This window comes from Fistularia commersonii, chromosome 28 (assembly GCF_037954325.1).
Source record: "Fistularia commersonii isolate RoL2024-O1a breed Wild chromosome 28, RoL_Fcom_v1.0, whole genome shotgun sequence".
In the NCBI taxonomy this organism is placed as follows: Eukaryota; Metazoa; Chordata; class Actinopteri; order Syngnathiformes; family Fistulariidae; genus Fistularia; species Fistularia commersonii.
The window spans coordinates 5,442,930-5,457,979 of NC_141311.1; the positions used below are offsets into that span (position 1 = coordinate 5,442,930).

Here is a 15,050-nt window from a genome sequence, read left to right on the forward strand (position 1 = left end):
TTCTGAGCTAATACAGGCCCCTTAACATGACAGAGATTAGAGTAGATTTAGTTCAGCGGCTTCGGCCACATCTGTGCATCTACTACTTGTGTGTGCATAGCAGCTGCAGCTAGAAGCATGTAAATAATTCACCTGTGCAGAAGGGTTCAATAATTTAAGAGCCGGATTAGCCTGAATGTAAAGTTTAGCGCAAGGGAAGAAAAGAGTGTTACGCAAAGCGAACATTCTCTCATCTGATATTTTGTTTATAAACACACCAATATTAAAGTTGTAATATATTGGTTTCTGTGGGCTGTTCATAAGTCTCACCTCTCCCTCATATTGATTTCCTGTGCAGGATATTACTCGCTGGTGAAAGGCCCGACCTTTTGATGAAAGAATAACCAGGCACAATTTTCAAGGTCCTGCATTCGCCTGGCATCGTTAAGACATGGCAGGCTGCAGGAAATATAATAGAATTTACTGTTATTGCTTTTGGGGGTGTAAATATCTTGCACAGAGATCCTAGACTGATCAGGGGTTTCTTAAGAGTGGTTTGATGTTCACGGTTTCTTAGAGGTGTAGTCATGTGTGCTTTTGCCAGAGATCTGTAGCAGGATGTTTTTTATGTTGGTCTATGGCTTCATCCAGCAGTACATTTGAAATTCAGTTCTATAAATACATCACTTGCAAAGAGTCCACTGTGAGGATGCCATTTATACTTTCATGAGCTATTCATATCCCTGGCACTTGATCCTGTCATTTAGTAAACACTGCGATGACCATGAGGGAGCCTGGCAAAAAAAAAAAAAAAACTGATGCAAATTTATCACTCCCTGCTGAAAACCACCAAGATGAAATTGTAAAGCCTTCATTGTAAAAATCCCACTAAGTACTTACAGGCCGAGCAAAATATCCGTGGAAAAAGGCATCGCAAAAAGGACTCGCTCCACCCTCCATAGCGAGGTCTTGTCTGCTATGCCCACCCTCAGCCAACCGTCATGCCATCGCCACCCACCCACCACGCCTGCCCCTCGGCTAGCAGTGACATTTGATCTCAGGGTCAGCTGCAGTGGGTATTTCTGCTCCCGCTCTCTCTCTCTCTCTCTCTCTCTCCCTCTCTCTATGTTTTTAATGTCATAAGGGCTGCTTGGGTAAGACACTGTCACATGTCACTTGGGTCAATTCAGATGACTGCAGCTTCACTGGTGCTGAGTTGCACTACACAGTTTGGCCTGCGGCCTGTATTTCCCCTCTAAACTAGGCAGGACTGAGAAGCATTAGGCCTTCACTGAAGATCCAATCAGGTTTATTTGTTGAAAAAGGAGAAATGAGAGTAGAAACCATGTGTCAGGCCATTTTGAAGTCGTCCTGTTTTAATAGTCACCAGACTAGCGTCCCAAAAAAAAAAAAAAAAAAAAAAGCCCAGACATTTGATTCTCATGTGGTTATACCAAATACGCAGAAGCTCTACTGGTGTTGCCACATAAAACTCATTGCTTATTTTTGGTCCCTGTTTCCAAAAGCAACCAAATAAAAATCATTAGCTGTGTACATTTGTCAGCTTCTTAAATCCTTTCAGTTGCACGTATTATGTGCTATTTTAAGACCAGAAGCATCAGTCTGCAAATTATGTGCAGACGGGTTACAGTTGCCTCTGTAGATTACAAAAGAAACATGCCTGTAGCTTGATGAAGTGCAGAGAATTTATCCTTGGATCATCTGGTGCTTCTTCAAATTGTTTTGTACATGACCCCACCCTATTCTGAAGAGCTATGCGGTCATGGGTTTCTGTGAATCATTAGGAAATCAAAGTTAAGAGAGCTGCAGATTCTGCTGGCAGATCTTGATATCGTAATGGCGACGTTTAGTCAGTGTCAACATCATTTAATCTGACAAAATGTCTATCTTTCTCGACATGTGATATTCTCATTTCTTCAAATTTATACCAAGAACTTTTCTGGTGTTATTGGGGTGAGGGGAAAATCATGGCAATCTGCCTGAATGGTTTAGTTTCCCTCCATTGTTTCCAATTTTGAGCCGTGCCTGCAGCATTGAGTAAGACGTACAAAATACTGAATAGTAGTGATATTTATGGGGAATGAGTAATTTGTGGAGAATGGTGAAAAACAAACATGACACGCGTTATGCATTCAGGTAGGTAGCAAAACATTAGCCAGCCTGTAATTTATTTGCATAAAGTTGAATTTTAGCAGTATTTTAAAACCCGAGCTTCTTCTTAAAACACATTTTAAGTGGGTAAAGGTACAACAATGAGATGAGCCAAAGCATTTGAATAAAATGTGCGGCAGTGGCAGAAGAGGATGAAACACCAACTTGAGGAAAGAAGGCTTAAGGCCAGGAAGTATTCTCACTTCCAGATTAATGAGGTCATATATTACGGCGCCTGTCTGTGCATGCTATCAAGCAATTTCCCCGCTGTCGTGTCCACCCAGCCTCGACAGAGACTCCCTGGAGCGAGCGCGGCCCTACTTGGCCAGCCTCCTAAGGCTCTGTCAGCCTCGGTGACACAGCTCTGTCAGCCACCCACAGCGTGGCTGCAGCGAGACTGCCTCTTGTGGAATAGTGAATAGCAGTAAGTACACGCAGTACCCGGAAACCAGCCAGCTCCTGTCCGTAATGGTTAGACTTCATGTGGTTTCCTGGTCTGGCATTTCAGCTCAGCAGTTTCAGCCAGAGATCTCATGGAATGTGAGGATGGCATGCACTGAGATTAGAAATGGCCCTGGATAGAGCATTTCAACAATATATAAAAACCTGTTTAAAAATGTTTAATCCAGAAATGATTTATGCCGCGATCATACCATCATATGCACATGTTAGAACAGATGTGCGGGTATATTGAATGCGACTTGGTCTGTTTGTGATATATACACAATATATGCAAATATGAAATAGAAGAGTTAGTACATGTTTGGTGAGTGAGAGAAATGACAATATTATACACACCGATTAGCACAGAATAAAGCACTAGCATTACCCCTGAGCAACATCACCGCTTCCTCCATGTCCTTGAGTGCACTAAAAGCTTCATCCATTGTGCCCATGTCATGTTTGACTCACCTGTGACGGCTGGGCCTCTGCTGCTGTAATCCAGGGCCTTTGCCTGCATGACTGGAGACCATTTGCCCGGTAATTATTTTAAATGATGGCATGGAAAACTGCACTGGGCTCGAGTCTGTATGCAGAACATAATACAATACGTTGCAGCTCCCGGGACAGAGTTAGTTATGCCTGTCAACCCCAGTCATTATGGCCTGCCGGACTTCCCTGCACCTGGAGATATGTCATCTTGTCTTCTCTGTTTTGTCCGCTTGTCTGTCTTCTCCTGCCTAATGGGGAGAAGAAGTGGGCTTAAGAGGCGACGTCAACCCCAAAATGTAAAACAATCCACGCTGGCGATGTGGGTCGGCATTCGGCAGGAAGTGCTATTTTCTCTCAAATGACGGGAGGAAGTGCAGATTTCTGGGTGTGGGTGTTTCTTCTCCTCTTTTGATATGACTCTTTAAGTCCAAAGTAATCTTCTGGAAAACCTAGATCAAATCTAGGCGGTTTAAAGAGTATTGGTCTCAAATGATCTTCAGGAATGTAAATGCTGTGAGGAAACTATTTCATGGATGGAATTGCTAACATACTACATGTCAACCAGAAAAACATGCAATCACCTTGAGCATGAGATAAGGCGGTATGGTAAATTAGCTGCACAAGGGTCAAGTTGAATTATTTGAATTGCAATCTTTCTGAGTCATTGCTTTGAAACTTCTTTTACTGTTGAGCTTGACCATGACCAGATAATATGCACTCTCATGAAAGAGCTAATCCTCAGGGCTGGAGAGCTGCCAAACAGAGATTCAGTCAGCTCTCCTTCCCCCAAGGACATCTCTGCTTTTGAAGGTCTTTATGTCTATGAAGACCCTTCATTCTGGGATAAAGACCAGCTTTGAATCCTCCCTTCTCTGTGCTTTACTTTCCACCCTCCCCATAAAGGTTGATGACTAACTGTGGGCTTTATAAAAGTCAACAACTAGTAGTTGGCGGTTAGTCTTGCTGATGTTTGTGCACTGATTTTGCCAACTAATCCGGTTATTCATCTCCAGCAGCTTGAATTGTAGACTTGTGCCAGTTTGGCTATTAATTCGACTTTTGAAAAGAAAGAGATTGGTAGTTGTTCACATAGTTGTCTGCCTAAAATTTGCAAATTTATCTTGTCCTCTTACCAAATTCTCTCACAAATCACAGCAACAGGCCCATGAAAAAGTACAAGACCCACATGGCCCTAGTAATGTTGTGCTATTAATATACAATTACACGTTTGCAGCTGTGCAAGATACAGATGTTCCCCAACGACTCTGAACTCAGTGTCATCCCCAGCTCACATGGTACCCATGCCTAATAACCTCTACTAAGTAGGTTAGTTTAGCCTGCATCTGTTCATTCTGTCTCCCTGAGGGATTACACAAACACAACCGAAAGAACTCATAAAGTGTCAACTTAAATCTGCTAACCAAATACGGGGAAAAAAACACAATTTATGACAGTGACCTTGACGGCGCTCTGCTCACTCACAATGCTCCACTGTCAGTTGGAATATGCAAAAACTGGTAGTTTGATACCAAGGAACTCGGCCTTTGTCTACAGCACGGTCCATGGATGCTATTTCAATTAGGATCATATCTATGTAAATAGAGCAAACAAACTTTTTTGGAGCATTGAGATTTTGTTGAGATACAGTGCTTTTTTTTTTGTTTGTTTGTTTTAAATGCTGTTTCTGTGTGGGATTTATCCCGGCGAACATGTAGGTTGCCACCACAAAAGAACCATGTGGCTATAATTGCATGTAAAACTGCAACAGTTTACTCAAAAACCACATGTGAGGAAGGAAGAGAGGAGTGTTAAGAAAAATAAAGCAGGTGAAGCTGTGCCCAGACATTATAAAAGAGATGTACAATTTTCCTTCTGCCAGCCCTCCGCTGTTCTCTGGAGGCGGGGATCACGGCAGCATTCAATGGAAGCAGAGTCAAGATAGGGCGAGCCGCTGCTTAAGGAATTGAAGTACGATTTGCATGGAGGAGAAGTTGGTTTCCTTAATGTGGTCTTGCAGCTCCTTCCACATCAGTTTGAATGTGCGACCCTGAAGCCGATGCCCACTCCTTGTCACTGACCTGCTCTACATTTAGCAGGCTTGAACTAATGGGGAAAGTAATTAAATGTCGTAGCCCAGGGCAGGAGAGGGTGTAGCTATTGCAACCGTCTGGCAGTGAGCCATGCTCGGAGATACCGGTGTGTGTGTGTGTGTGTGTGATTTGCATTTCTCCTAAGCTGACGTAAAACATGAGACGGTGTGTGATGTTAGATAACTTTCAGCCACAACTGACTTTATAAATAGAAGTGGAGATGTAAGTAAGACAGTTTGTTTATTCGCACTGATTCATTCAAATTACTCTGTCTCTTTTATTTTATTAAAAAAAATAACTACACAGTGCAAAGTTTTAACAACTCTATCTCTTCACTCCCTAGGAAGTTTGGATTCATTGATTCACAACATTTCTAGTAATTCAGTTAACACCTTGAGCTTAAGTAGAAAAACCTTTGCGTTGACCTCCGCTACCTTTTGAGGTTTTTTTTCTCCCGCCTTCGCGGAGATCGACTGACACCGCTTCCATTCATCACTTAGGCTAAAACAGAAGCCTGTGGTATGTTCAAATGGCAATGCAAAGCAGATGTGGTCACAAGATGCCAGTGTTTTTCAAGGAGCTGGAGCCGCAACAAGAGAAACGAGGACGTGACCTGCTGTGTCTGAATGAACCCAAAGTGGGCCTGATGTGACTGGCGTCCGTGACACGAAGATCTGAAGCTGAAATAAAATAGTCTCACAGCTTTGCAGCAAATCCTTAGCAAAGGAGATGTCTGAGGGCGTTCTGTTACAGCTCTTACTTGCAGGAAAATTTATTTAATGAATGACTGAGGCAAAATTCGCACAAACACATGCAATATCAATTGATTCATATTTGTACAATTGAAGCCTGGTTAAATTCTGTTTTTTATTTTGGGAATGACAATTTATAAAATGATGGGGAGAAAATCACCACTCTGAGAAATGAGGAAGGTTGGAACAATAAACTAGTGCTGTTTATGAGGGCGCTGCGGATACATGCAGCATGTCTGATGGCGTTGTTAACAAGTCCCATCAGTGGGGTATAAACGCACTCATGATGCTCTGTTTCTTGTCTAGCTCAAATCACTGGAGTATAAAAAAAAAACATTTTATTTTCAATCACCCTGATGGATAATTCAAGCTGAAGACTAATCCCTTAACTGGGTGTGTAGGGCAGTGGCTGTGGACTTCTTGTGGTTTTCCCCTTGCTTCAAGACATGCTTAAATCAACACCTTAGCCCCCTCTTGTGTCACAATTCTGCAATACAAACCCCAAATCTGTGAGCATCATGCACATTTCTATTAAGATCGTGGTTTGTAATAGCAGTTGCTGATGTGTAATTGTGATTTTGCATGCTGTCTTTGTAGCTGGCAGGCCAGGGGTGGGAAAGAGAACATGGCTGAACCACAGCGGGAGAGCACCAGCAGCCTGCAGAGGAAGAAGCCCCCCTGGCTCAGACTGGACATTCCTGCCACTCAGATGTCACTGGATGAACCTCCCACTTTCGTTCAGGTTCCCTAATCACATACTTACAAATTTTTTTTTTTTTTTTGTTCTTCTTTTTTTTTTCATGCGGGCCTCCGTTTTAACTTTCACTTCGATTGCGTTTTATTTCCTAAAAGCCGGTGAAGCGGCAGGGCTTCCTGCGCAGCATCAGCATGCCCGTGGAAACGTCTCACCTCCAGTCCCCTCCCCGGGACTTCTTTGACACCCGCCGGCCCGTCTTGCAACATCAGTCATCCATCACTCAGACCATCAAGAGGTGAAAGGACCTTGAAATAAACCATTTATGTTTTGTTCAGATATGCCATATGCTACAGTAGGACTTAAGTGTGCATGAGCAATCTCAGCTGAGGTTGGTGAGTGAAATTGAAGATGTTGCTTTTGTCCCGAGGAATGCAAAAGATATTTTCCATGCAACCGCAATGTTTCTTCCCTTGTTTTTCCAATTTGCATGGCTGTTTCTGATTAACAATCTCCTGCCTGGTCGTAACTTCCCTAATCTGGCAAATCTAAATGAAAAGCAAGTATTAACCTTACCTTGCTGTCCTTGGATGATGGCTGCAGTGCTGTCCAGCTGCACTTTTCCTTCTCACTGTCTGTTGTTGTCTCTTCTCTTTCCTTTTTCTTTCCTTCTGTTTCTTCCCACCACCTTCCGGCCATGCTCTGCCTTGTCACAGCAGCAGGAGGGTTCACTTTGAGCGGATTAACACGGTGCCCATTAAAGGGCAGCGAGCTGCTCGACGCAGCACCAGGAAACACTATTCGCTCTCCAGAACCCTGCTCAGGTACGGCAGGAAGCCCCTTGTGAGACTTCACCTGTACATTTAGGACAGAGGCTTTGTTTTAAACTTATTGAGATAATTGTGTGGTTGCTAGTATAGAGTTTACAATTTGTTTATATGCATACACTGTCAAAGACCATCAGATTGCTGTTTATCTCTGCCAGGATCCATGTCAAAGAAGGTTTGTTTTTTTTTTTTGGGCCGAAATTGTAAAGGCTTTCCCCTAGGCCCGCTGAAAACCCCAAAATCCATAATTCATGTCAACTCAAATCAAGTAAGTTAAATGGAAGTCAAATTAAAGTAACAAGTGATATTTATATAAATTGTCCTCAAAACCCGAAAGCCACAATTCAGGCCGGAGGTCTGATGATAATCAGGTGATACCGATGAATCCAAATAAGACTGACTGAAATGTTTTTTTAAGTTGATGAAATACAAAGTCTATGGAGTGTAAAGTACCGCCGCAGGCAGGAAAATCTACATGCTTGAGCATTCACGATAATTTTGGGAAAATTTTAGCTTAATCGATGGTAGCTATCTCACAGCTAAAAAATATATTCTCTGCAGTATCTGGTTAGTGCAGGTCTGTCTTTAATTGTGATCGTGATTTCCTTCAATTTTCATTGAAGTGAAAAAAATCAGCAATGAATGGGAAAGATGCCAGACGGCTCTTTACAGTAAAAAAGAAATCTGAGCTTTGTAGACCCATCTGGCTGCCGGAATTTATAGAATTTGCACAGTTGGAGAGAAATAAGCCCGGTCAATGATCATGGTCAACCATACATAATGGTCGACCAAATAGAATCGCAACAGCGCCTACATAGTCACGGCTGAAATTGGGTGATTGGAAAATAAATAAATAAATGAATAAAGTACGAGCCGAGCATGAGAAGAAGAGATTTAATTCAGACCTTACCCAGCATTCACTCCGCAGCTGTCAATTAGTGAAGAAACTCTCCTTTGAAGAATGTTTCCACTTTCTGGCCTCGGGGTGCGGTGACGTTGTGTGCTCTGCTATTTATTAGTCTTTACTCCAACAATGTGATTACATGCATGTTCATAGATGCTGAGTGGAGCGTACGGGTTCAAATCAAACCTTCAGGCAATGTCAACTTTGCTTATTTGGTTCGTCGCTGTAAATTGGTGCCCACTCTTTCTCTGAACATGCAAAGACTGCACTGGATACTTGTCTTTTCCCTCTGTGTCTGAACACTCTCACACCAGCCTTTACGTGCACTATAAGGGCATATTTCTGATCAATTCAGGGAGGTGTCATCTTAATTACTGCCTTGAATATTTACCTGACCACTCCTCTATATTCACGCCAAGTGGCTCTTAGTAATGCAGTGCCAGGTTTTGTTTAATCTAAGAAGTGAGGCAAATTAATGACTTTTTTGTGAGGCAGAACTAAAATGTCAGGATTGTGGTATTAGGGGCACAGCGGACTGGTTTGGTGTCAGTAAGGACGGTGATGCCACACAGAAATGGCAGAGGAAGAGCCTTCGCCACTGCAGCCTGCGCTACGGAAAGCTGAAACCACAGGTGATCCGAGAGATGGATCTGCCCAGCCAGGACAACATCTCCTTAACCAGCACTGAGACGCCTCCCCCTCTGTATGTCCCCACCTCGCAGCATGGCATGCAAAAGGTAAACTGTCAGATGAGCTGCTTTTTAAGTTTTGCTCCAGTTTAAAATTAAAGTTGAATGTTTGAAAAACACTATTCCACTCAGCACAATTTGTTTTCATATGCAGAGGGTATGTTTTGATATTATTCTTATTTTCAAATTATTTTATTCTTGTCTCTAAAAAGGTTTGTAAGAGAATATTCTCAGAAAAAAGTCAACTTGTGGTAAAATAATAATAATAAAATATTTTTCTTATTTTTGTGTAGAAGTCCACCGTCAATAATAAAACACAAAAATAACAAATACAATTTGTCAAAGTTCTTTGACCTATGCAAATCATTTGTCCCCAGATTGTGGATCCACTGGCGAGAGGACGGGCTTTCCGTAATGTGGAGGAGGTGGACGGCTACAGCGTACCTCAGACACCCATCACCCCTGGAGCCGCCTCACTATGCTCCTTCACCAGCTCCCGCTCAGGTCTTAACCGAATGCCTCGCAGACGCAAGAGAGAATCTGTGGCCAAGATGAGCTTCAGGGCTGCAGCAGCTCTGGTCAAGGTCAGCATGTCAGCAGCAGACATATAGTAGAGTTTGAAAAAAAAGAGAGAGACATTTACTATCCAGTGTGAAAAGAAAATGTTGAGCAGAAAGATAAATATAATTGTTTGTTGTTTGCATGTCTCAGGGGCGCTCATTACGGGACAGCACTCTGAGACGGGCCCAAAGACGCAGCTTCACTCCTGCCAGCTTCATGGAGGAGGACATGGTCGACTTTCCTGACGAGCTCGACACGTCGTTCTTTGCCAGAGTAAGATGGCTAGAACGATGATATTTGTTTATACTGGGTTATATAACATCATATAGGGAGGAAAAAATGTAAATTTTTGCAATTGTCCTCAGCCTCCTTTCCTGTTATCTCCAGGACATTCTGATGCACGATGAGCTGTCCACGTACGCGGACGAGGTTTTCGAGTCGCCGTCTGAGGCAGCCATGAAGGAAGTAGAGCCCAGCAGCAGGAAAGATGAGATGGAGCTGACAGGCAGTGCTCTGGATAAGACAGCGCTGGAGAGGAGTCATCTCATGCTGTGAGTCAAGCTCCCATAAATCTCACTGCTCTGTCCTGAGTAGTAATTTGGGTTTTTGCAAATGTGAATGATTCTTGCTTTTTAAAAGTGGTGTGAGATTTCTCGGGATTAGAGGGAGACCTAGAGTTATTCTGTCATGACCCCAACTAACTCAACAACTTCCTTTAGTAGATCAGCCAGATCAGCACCTTATCCTTCTTAAATTACCTGAGGAAATATTCTTTTAAGGGGTTTAAAATATCTTTCCATACACAACCAATACTTGACATTTATCAGTATGGTATCACCTACATGTCACCTTGTGGTCTTGTTGGTAGAGTTGAATAATTGATCTTTTCTGTGATGAGAGACATGATAAAGCTGTATTTTTTTTCACATTTATTTAGCAGATATCTGACACATTCCAAAAATCATATCAGAAATACACAATGTGTGTGCACGTTGGGAGGGGGGGTTAAAATGCGCTGCATGGATTACATACTTATTTGTATATTCAAACCAGTGCTAATGCAGTTTACAACATGCAATATTCTGACTCTGACAGTATAATTTTGAAGAAAAAAGGAGTTTAGAGACTAGGGTTTCTAGATGTTACCAAATCTGAGAGAGGAAAATCTTACTGATGGAAGTGTTTTCGTGTGCTCTGTGAACCCTGGCAGACCTCTGGAACGAGGGTGGCGTAAAGCCAAAGAAGGAACACCTGGGCCACCAAAGGTGCCCTTGCGGCAGGAGGTGGTGAGTGTTAACGGACAGCGGCGCGGGCAGCGGATCGTTGTACCTGTCAAGAAGCTTTTTGCCCGAGAAAAGAGGCCTTACGGGTTGGGCATGGTAGGGAAGCTTACTAACCGCACCTACCGCAAGCGCATCGACAGTTATGTGAAGAGGCAGATAGAGGATATGGATGACCATAGGTACTGCACTGCTTCACATAGTACTTATTCAATGCCCCCCTTCAGTGGATGACACTGATGGATGATGAGCATTGCTGTATTTTAGCATGTTCTCTGTCTTCATCAGGCCTTTCTTTACATACTGGATCACCTTTGTCCATTTGCTCATCACCATCTTGGCTGTATGCATCTATGGTATCGCGCCGGTGGGCTTCTCCCAACACGAGACGGTTGATTCTGTGAGTCCCTGACAAAACATGGCGTTTCCTTGCTCATAATTTTGTGCAAACTTGTAATTATTTGGGCCGTGTCGTTTCTGCTTTAGGTTTTAAGAAACAAAGGTGTGTATGAGAACGTTAAATTTGTACAGCAAGAGAACTTCTGGATTGGGCCTAGCTCGGTAAGCACACGACCAGATATGTTACTTCCAGATTTAAAGATAAAAAGGCAAGAATTGTGTGTCAGTGTCTCTAGATAAATACAGTGTTTGTATTATATATACTGTCCTCAGGAAGCTCTGATCCACTTGGGGGCCAAATATTCACCATGCATGAGACAGGACAAACAAGTGCATGACTTTATCAGGGAAAAGAGAGCCATCGAACGCAACTCCGCCTGCTGTGTGCGAAATGATCGCTCAGGCTGTGTCCAAACCTCAGAGGAGGAGTGCTCGGTCTGTAAACCACATGGTGAACTTTTGAATTCAACTGGGGATTGAAACGGCAATACTGATCCCTTTTCCCTATGATTTGCTTGTTAGAGTACTCTAGCTGTGTGGGTGAAGTGGCCAAGGCATTCCAGCACTCCTCAGCTAAATGGTAAAGACAGACAATATGGCTCTGTGTGCCATCAGGACCCCAGGTAAAATCCACCGCCAGAACTCGAATTTAAGAAGAACGGCGACAGTCTCTGGTTTACGTCGGTTATTATTTCTCTCATTCAGGATATGTCTTGAGCCCGCATCAGTATCACCCCACGAGTGGCCTGATGACATCACCAAGTGGCCAGTGAGTGCATTCAAACCCTGTTTCCTATTAACATAATAAGAAATTGCGATTTCAGGGTTGGAGGGTTGATTTCAGCAGTATTTTGATTTAACCTCATTTTTTTTCTTTTTTAAAACTGTCAACAGTGCATATCTCTCACACAGCTTTTTAAATTATATCTTGCATCCCTGCTACTGGCTGTCCGGGCCTCAGGAGACAAATTTTGTTCCATTCTCTGAGCGGAATGACAATAAAAATCCTTGATTCCTTTGTTAAATATGAAATCATGTGGTTCTCAGTCTTTTTAGGTCAAGACACTCTAGGCTTTTCATCAACTACAGTGGTTGAGGCCTATAAACATTGTGCACACACTCATAAAAAGGTGTCTCCAAATTTCTCAAATATACTTTTGAACTGTGGATACATTTGGGATTTTTTAAATATTTAAATGATCTCATTTTAAATTTGTTTTAATCTGTAAGTTGTTTGATACTTTTCTTTTTTAATATATTTTGCCCTGCAAATTCTATTGACAATTCATTTCTATTCTAAGGTATTTTTCTTTGATATTTTTGTATTTAAATGTTTTGAATCTATCCAGTGGTTCTTTTAAAATATTTTCATGATTTTTTTTGATGTTGTTAAAAAAATGAGCAAAAGTAGTTATACAGTTCATCAAAAAAAATAGAGGGTTTACTTAACTATGGACAAAAAGGGTCATCATATTTTCCTGCCAGCTTAGAGAGGACAGATGAGAAGGCTTTCACTGAAGGGGCAGTCATGTGCTACATTTCATAATTACTGTATTAGAAATAAAAATTGAAGAGTTCTTCCAATTTGTCCGCAGGGCAAATTAAACAGCTTTAAGGCGACAGAAGAAAGTGGCTGCAGTATCTCAAGCTCAAAGCCTTGAGGACAAATTTAAAGAGATTAGAGACTCTGGCCAATGTGGCAGAGGTGCTCTGATAATGATTAAATACAAACTATTTTGAACAACCATCAAAATCAAATCCAAGCCATTAGACACACAGAATCAATGTGTCTTTAGGGAGATTTTGAGAATTCAAAGCATGAACTTAACTTGAATTCCACCAAAGAAAGGCATTAAAAAAAAAAAAAACAAACACAAAATACATTTCCCTGTACATAATGCTGGAAGCAAACAATGTCAATAAGTAGCACAGAGTTTGCGTTTACAAGCTTCCCACAGGGTTGAACCGAGATAAGGATAAGTGTTGTTTTACTCTGTGGAATGACATTAAAAAGCTTAATAAAAACACCAACAGTCGCTAATAGAGGTAATCCTCCAGATTAACATTATTTCTATGTATAATGTTTCAGCCGCTGTTGGTGCGACTGGTTGCACAGGCCTACAGACGGATAGACAAATGCTTTATTCTTTGTCCTTCAAGACAGTGTATTTGAAACCAGGGAGTGTGTACCCCAAGGGCTTCTTGGAAGTATTGCAAAGTGTAGCAGAAGCAAAAGCATATCAAAAGAAATTGTGGAAAATAAATTTAGCCAAAGTGATACTTGGCAAAGTATAAAATACTTGCAAATAAGTAAATATGTTCGAGATTTACTGTGGCAGGTTGAAACATACAGGCTCATTTTATTCTGATTGTTTTAGATTTGCACCCGGTACAACACAGGGAACCACACCAACCTGCCTCACATAGACTGTACCATAACAGGCCGACCCTGCTGCATTGGAACCAAAGGGAGGTGAGGACAAATATTGATCTTGGAATGAACAAACCCTCTGTGGAAGACTGATCGGCTCAAATACTAATTGCTGCAAACATTTTTTTGAGGTGTGAAATCACATCCCGGGAATATTGTGACTTCATGAAAGGCTACTTTCATGAGGAGGCTACTCTCTGCTCACAAGTAAGCAAGATGCTCCATATTTGATACAAATTACCCTCATATCACCCACTGCCTTTCATACCTTAAGTGTCAAAAAATGTGTGCTATTTCTACCCAGGTGTACAGATAATGGTGTAAAGATAAACAGCTCACCAAAAATGTGTATGTAAGAAATGTGTAGGAGTCTCTCAGTGTAGGAGTGCATTTCTGTCCTGTCTGCCTGTGACTGGTGTCTCTTAGCTTCTGATGTTTCAGTACAACTGAAGGATGAGACATAACCTGCTGTGCTCTGTCCTGCAGGTGCACTGCATGGACGACGTGTGTGGACTGCTGCCTTTCCTCAACCCCGAGATCCCAGATCAGTTCTACAGGCTCTGGCTCTCACTTTTCCTCCATGCAGGGTGAGTTTCTACCAGTTGGAATCACAGAAATTCAATCATACCGTATTTTGAAACCATTTCAAAATAGATCTGGGTAATATCTTAAATTTGATCTAGTCATGATAAAGTTACTACACATCTTACTAATAGATATTCACTGAATCAAGGTATACTATATATGTATATACCATTCTGGTAGTTTATTACTGTGCATAATAAGGATTCATGCATTTTGTAGTTGGGACTTAAGAATGTAGCATACTTAATAAATGTTATTAAGAGTGAATAAGTCAGTATTTATGTGTGTGGGAAAACTGTTGCTAGTTTCCAAGGTTGTTTTTTTTCCACTCAGAACTAGCATTCTTTCCATTCTCTAAGGAGAAATCCCAAGATGCACGTCCTGGAAAATCTCATGTTGTCCTATTTAAAGATGCTCCGATGCCCCAACTGAGCTTTCCCAAAAATAGATACCTTTTTTTTTTTCTTCCCAAAAGGGAAAGTTATGTTTTGCATCATAGGAACATCCACATGGTCATGTTGCAGCATTTTGTGAATCAAGATTAAATTAGGTTAATTCGAGTTTTAATCTTTTTTGTTTTGTATTGGGGTGACACTATGGCACAGTGGTTAGTGGATCGATCCTGGCCTTCCTATGTGAAGCCTGTCTGCTGTCCCTGTGTCTGCGTGGGTTTACTCCAGGAACTCCATTTTGCTCCTGCAGCCCAAAAAGATGCAGTTGGTTCAGTGGAGACCCTAAATTGCCCAGAAGTGTA

General features: G+C 41.9%; 1 protein-coding gene across 3 annotated transcripts in view; it reads left to right on the forward strand.

The window, feature by feature from the left end:
• The window catches only part of rhbdf1a (rhomboid 5 homolog 1a (Drosophila)), a 30,454-nt gene that overhangs the window by 13,203 nt on the left and 2,201 nt on the right, over positions 1–15,050 (forward strand). The window contains exons 2-17 of one of the 3 annotated variants that reach the window (XM_086175549.1): positions 6,524–6,668; positions 6,779–6,918; positions 7,337–7,444; positions 8,875–9,088; positions 9,418–9,624; positions 9,752–9,874; positions 9,989–10,152; positions 10,812–11,063; positions 11,170–11,281; positions 11,368–11,442; positions 11,554–11,715; positions 11,803–11,903; positions 11,986–12,049; positions 13,659–13,753; positions 13,843–13,918; positions 14,198–14,298. In XM_086175549.1, the coding sequence (XP_086031675.1) occupies positions 6,552–6,668; positions 6,779–6,918; positions 7,337–7,444; positions 8,875–9,088; positions 9,418–9,624; positions 9,752–9,874; positions 9,989–10,152; positions 10,812–11,063; positions 11,170–11,281; positions 11,368–11,442; positions 11,554–11,715; positions 11,803–11,903; positions 11,986–12,049; positions 13,659–13,753; positions 13,843–13,918; positions 14,198–14,298 (2,111 nt within the window). In that variant the 5' untranslated portion in view covers positions 6,524–6,551. The remainder of the gene's footprint in view (positions 1–6,523; positions 6,669–6,778; positions 6,919–7,336; positions 7,445–8,874; positions 9,089–9,417; positions 9,625–9,751; positions 9,875–9,988; positions 10,153–10,811; positions 11,064–11,169; positions 11,282–11,367; positions 11,443–11,553; positions 11,716–11,802; positions 11,904–11,985; positions 12,050–13,658; positions 13,754–13,842; positions 13,919–14,197; positions 14,299–15,050) is intronic. The other 2 variants (XM_086175550.1, XM_086175551.1) reach the window with 2 other exon arrangements.